Raw genomic sequence first — 6,000 nt, 5'->3', positions numbered from 1 at the left:
TTTTGTTGTATTGTTCACAAATCTAGATAAGCTTTTTGGCATGAAAGAAAACTCTCAAAAATAAATCAATATTGACACTGCCGATCAGCAACGCACAATAACTAATTGCATTTAGACAGGTACCATAACAACAGATTTGCCGGTTGTACTCTTCAGTGAGTAAGTCAGGGTGCCTGGCCTGTGTGCAGTATACAATTTTTGTGTGAAAATGATGTTTTTTTCCCAGGCATTTTTGTGACAGTCGACTGGATCGAGACAGTGGAGCGATTTGTGTATTTTAGCAAAGCAACTCTCACAATGGATTGGAGACGTACCTGAGGACAATGTGCAACCTTCACTAGGATCTGGTAAATTTATTTTAATCTCTTAGTCTTATCTCTTCGATTAAAAAAAAGACAAAGCACAAATACAAAAAGTAGGATTGGAAACTTTGATGAAGATGCAATCAAGAGTGAGACACTGATCTGATTTTGTGTATCTTCACCATTCAAAGTTTGGTGAGGATTGCAGATCAATCATGGGTTTCACGGAGCAGTTTATTATTGCTCCATAATCATAATCTATTCTTGTGAGCTGTGGTGGTTCTGGGAATTAAGGACCAGTGCACGGTTTTAATAATAACTGTCAAAAAATCACCAGTTCTTTTCACAATCTCAGACCACACTGGCACTGCAGCTAATGACTAAGACCTAAAAGAAATGGGAATTTTTAATTTGTTTGGCCTACATCATACATGATAACTGATGCCGATTGGCGATGTTGTCTCTGCAAAGTTGCAAACCTCATTGGTCAAGTACAAAATCCTATAGTGTATTATGCACACAGTTATTTTAGAAATCAAATCTTGCCAAAATCAGTCTCTATAAATGTGTTCTTTTGTACTCTCTTTGAGCTTAGCGTGGGTATTGAAAATCATCTCCACAACAAAAACAGTTCTCACAGTTATTCTGAATCTTTACCTTCCGGTATAAACAGTATGACATTATAATTTACCAAAAGCCTGCTGCAAGAGGCTGGTCAACCATTCAATTTCATCAGTGTTAAGCCCGGTTCATCTACATCTGTTAACTACTGTACAAACGCCTGGTGTGGCTATCCCGTGCAGATAGCTACTCAGTATTTATGCGAATCGAATGCGATACGATTTTTGACGTCACAGGGCTTTTTTCTTCATCGAATGTTTCGCACTAGTTCAGCACAAGTCAACTGATGTGAAATATTCATTGCAAATTTGTGAACCAGGCTTTATATATAGTAGAAATTCAGCTGAAGAAGGGTAAAACTAGTCTTGAATTGTTGACAAGAATGAGTGAACCGAACCTGAATGAGTCAAACTAAATCGAGTGTCGTGAAAACAAAATTGACTGCACAACAGAGAACAATTTTGTCCAGCAACTTTGCATAATAGCAAGAAATTTAGACTGAGCTTTTTTTGTATGCACTAAATGCTAATATTGAGTAGCGTACAGTCATTTTTTTAGTAGCAAATTAATACATTTTGTGTAGCATTTTGCTCTGCTGTACAAGGAAATCGTTTACTGCACAATAGTAGCTGAATTTATTTTTGCTGAAATGGGTCAGGAAAACCTATTGTGTTGTAATTCATTTAAACACACTTTTGTACTTGTAAGGACACTTTTAAGTGAAGGTAGATAGAGAATGGAAGAAAAATGCATTCAGTGGTCGATAAGCCTGGTGCATCCTTCCTGCGATGTGAATGCGATTCAATGTTGACGTCACAAATTCGCAACGAATAATTCGCAGCAGTTGAGTTGTGCTCAACTCTCTTGCAATATTGCAGTGAAACAGAGTTGTGACGTCAAATTAATGTCAAATTTGCATCGTATTTGCATTTGCGTTCGCAGGAAGTATGAGCCCCGTTCATACTATCTACAAATAACAAGCAAATTTTGGCGTCACAAATTTGCAACGAATAGTTCTCAACAGTTGAACTGTGTTCAACTCCTGCAAAACATTTGTTTAAAAAAAGCCATGACCTCAAAATTTGCTTTGCATTCGCAGGAAGTATAAAGTGGGCTTAACTCTAAAAAATAGATGTTTGGCGTGGGGTTCCCTTTACAGTAAATAGGAATCATCTTATAAATCACATCATTGTATAAGAATAGTTCTTAAACGGGCAGGGTCGTTGCCGTGTGATAAAGGCCCGAGCCGAAGGTGAGGGCCTTTATCACACGGCAACGACCCTGCAAGGTTTTAAACGGACGTTTAAGAACGAGTCACTACTCTTTTATTCCCATTCATAAATGCCATTTGTTAAAAAGCGTTATTAAAGACAGTGGACACTATTGGTAATTGTCAAAGACCAGTCTTCCCACTTGGTGTATCTCAACATATGCATAAAATAACAAAGCTCTGAAAATTTGAGCTTGATTGGTCGTCGGAGTTGAGAGATAACTATGAAAGAAAAAAACACCCTTGTCACACGAAGTTGTGTGCTTTCAGATGCTTGATTTCGAGACCTCGAATTCTAAACTTGAGGTCACGAAATCAAATTCGCGGAAAATTACTTCTTTCTCGAAAAACTTCGTCACTTCAGAGGGAGCTGTTTCTCACAATATTTTATACTATCAACCTCTCCCCATTACTGTAACCAAGAAAGGTTTTATGATAATAAATATTTTGAGTAATTACCAATAGTGTCCACTGCCTTTAAATACAGTTATAGACACTTTGACAATTAAAATTCAAGGTTTTAAATATTTTTTTCAAAAACTTTGTGAAGAATCTGTTTGATGTGCATTGGTTGTGTGTACGCACGCGCGCTTAGAAATAGATAACACGCTGTTACTAATAGCTATGAATTGCGTTCCGCGTGATAATATTGGCGTACGTTAGCTTGCACGCCCGACATGCGGAAGCCAGCCGGATATAAACAGCTTCAGCTGGTCATTATCAACCGTTTAAACACCCCCACATGACGCGCTCTCCACCAATAGGAGTAGCGAAACTGGGGTATTTATGAATGAAACTTAAAGGTTGTGGACACTATTGGTAATTTTACTCAAAATAACTATAGCATAAAACCTTACTTGGTAACGAGTAATGGGGAGCTGTCGATAGTATAAAACATTGTAAGAAACGGCTCCCTCTGAAGTAACGTAGATTTTGAGGAAGAAGTAATTTTTCACGGTCGCTGAACAAAATAAGGAGACCATCAGTCCGTCAGCATAGGGCTAGATACTTAGTTTAGCGCTTTACACACAATTAACAACAAGTAATGAAATAAACAAAATAAATAAACAAATAAATTGAACAAGTGGGTTTTTACAGATTTATTGAAGACTGCTAGTGAGCTAGTGTGGCGGATGTTGTATGGTAAATTGTTCCAGAGTACAAACTCATAATGGCAAACCCCTTCAAGAATGCAGACAAACAAAGACATTTCCATTGGCTATAGACTGTGTAAAGCCCGGTTCATACTTCCTGCGAATGCGAAGCGAAATTGACGTGAATTTGACGTCACAACCCTCCTTTCGCAGCGTTATTCGCAAGTGAGTTGAGCAAAGTTGAACTGCAGTGAATAATTCGAATTTGTGACGTCAACATTCGTATCGCATTCGCACTCGCAGGAAGTATGAACCGGGCTTTAGTCTCGCGTGTATAAAAAAAAAGAGAAAACATCTTGAACAATGACTACATATTAGCATCTTTGATTCAGTAGGCTAGGGTTTGGACCAGCATGGCCCTCGATGTTTGAATACACATGCACAGTCTATTGTCTTATAGACGGTTGCCAAGCAAATTTAATCACTGAGCGTTCATTGTATCGTGTAAATACGAGGTGAAAATTTCACCAATCAATCAGTGTAATTGTATTTCTAGCTTTTAGATTTATGAAGTCTGTCATTCTTAACTAACAATAGAGGAATGTCCTTAATATTCTGACAGGGTACCAATTAATGGTGATTGCCATAGAAACCAGATCAATAAGTTGGTTGTTGACCTTTGTATCAACACTTGTTTGTGGTGTTGCATAGCAGGGCCCTTACGCGGCTCTTTCCTAATGAAAAAAAAAATACTATTTGAGGGAAAAAAAAAACGGAGCTCTTTTGCCACAAAATAAAAGTGTAAAAAGAGGCCAAGATAGGATGTAATATTCACCATACATAGTATGGCATTAAAACTTTGCACAGGAAATCGGCCCAAATTTGCCTAGACGTGATCTTTGAAATAAATTTGAGTTGTTTTGCCATTAAGCTTGGTAGCACAAGCTCCACACCAAAGGTGGTTACACCAAGGTAGTTTTGACTCTCCATTCTTCCTGCCTGGACATACATATATACATGTACATGTAACCACTTATCTCAAAAAATGCTACCAACCTTTGAAATGAAATTAAACAAACTTTCTGTAAAAATGTGGCTTTTGTTACAAAGCTCGGAAAAGTAATACAGAGCCAAGACACATCGGTTGGGTTAAAGGATTTGGGTACCTTTTCAAAATGTCCATAGATTTACATTAAACTTACAGGGTTTGACGATAATGATAGTGGAAAGCTTCCCTTCAAATCTTACTTACTGAGGCCTGTAGTTTTTGAGAAATGAATAAAACAATGTCATGAAAATACGTTTGTAAATGATTAATTTAATGTTCGTCCCATGAGACAAAAATTATTTTCATGACATTGTTTTACTCATTTTCCAAAAACTACAGCACCTCAGCACGTAGTATTTTCAGGGAAGCTTTCTACTATCATTATCTTCAACCTGTGTAAGTTTAGTGTAAATCTGTGGACATTATGTTTTTTGTCAAAAGTTACATACACCCTTTAACCAAAATACATTCTTTATTTTTGATGCAAATGTCCATCTATTAAATCATTGCAGTACCCGCTGGCCGCTGCTAAATATAGGATTCTAGCTGCCTCTAGCTACCAAGCAACCTCGGTGGTCTAGTTGGTATGACACTGCTCTAGAATTGCAAGGGTCATGGGTTCGAATCCCACCTGAGTAAAAGGCCTGGTGTTTTTTCTTTTTTCAAAGAGTTCGGGGAAAGTACTAGGTGCACAGTGCTGACACACATCGATGTATATGGGTAAAAACAAAAATTAATACTGTAAAATATCTGTTTTTCTCAATTTCTATAGAAACCTGCACACACAAGTGGGAGGAACACTGACAAAGTATTTTAATTGACTCTCCTAATGATGACCTTCAGCTGGATATACTATAGATGTAGCCACTTGTGTTTGGACACAGTCAGCCAAAAGTAATTGGAGCATCACCATGGGGACTGGTGCGTCTAAAACCTCCTCCGCATCCCTAACACCGAGCCAGAAACCACGGAGTAATAGTCATAATTACCGGACCAAGTCGCATTCACCAACAAAAGGTAATTAGTTTGTTTAACAGTGTCTCCGCAGAATGTCCTAAGCTCTTGAAAATAATTGCAACAAACACAGGAAGAATTGAATGGAAAATATACTACGGGCCAAAATGAGAGGTGATGTATACTGTATTTGTTTTTGTAATTTTGGGGTACAAAAAAGCAAGCAAACTTACCGGGCATTCACCACCAATAGGTAATTAGGCCATGTGTGTTTTAGAGTCCGAGATGAATGTGCTAAGTTCCTTCATATTCACAACAAACGCAGGAAGGCTCGGGCAATAACTATATTACCGACCAAAAAACAAAATGATTGGTGATGTATACTTTGTTTTTGTAAATTCTCAGGCCATGGAATTTGGAAAGGAGTTAAAATGTAAGGAATTTTTTTAAGAATAGTCATAGTTACCGTATGAAGCTGCATTCACCAACAATAGGTTTTTAGACAACTAGTATTTTACAGTCCCGGGCGACCATCCTAAGCTCTTTCAAATAATCACAACAAACACAGGAAAGCTTGATGGAAACTTGTACTACAGGCCCCAAAAAGAGGTGATGTAATACTGCAGTTTGTTTTTGTCGTTTTTCGGGGCATGGAATTTGGAAAGGAGTGAAAATGCAGGAATGTTTTGAGGATAATGTTTTACTACTCAC

General features: G+C 37.8%; 1 protein-coding gene across 3 annotated transcripts in view; it reads left to right on the top strand.

Moving 5' to 3' along the window:
* The first annotated feature begins 201 nt into the window (after nt 1-201).
* LOC139952231 (uncharacterized) overlaps nt 202-6,000 on the top strand; it is a 76,420-nt gene continuing 70,621 nt past the window's right edge. For all 3 annotated transcript variants that reach the window (XM_071951307.1, XM_071951316.1, XM_071951299.1), the window contains exons 1-2: nt 202-347; nt 5,108-5,352. In XM_071951307.1, the coding sequence (XP_071807408.1) occupies nt 5,247-5,352 (106 nt within the window). In that variant the 5' untranslated portion in view covers nt 202-347; nt 5,108-5,246. The remainder of the gene's footprint in view (nt 348-5,107; nt 5,353-6,000) is intronic.

The sequence above is a fragment of the Asterias amurensis genome, chromosome 2, assembly GCF_032118995.1.
Source record: "Asterias amurensis chromosome 2, ASM3211899v1".
Classification (NCBI taxonomy): Eukaryota; Metazoa; Echinodermata; class Asteroidea; order Forcipulatida; family Asteriidae; genus Asterias; species Asterias amurensis.
Note: the sequence above shows the minus strand (reverse complement) of the source record. Positions and strands in the feature narration are given on the sequence as shown.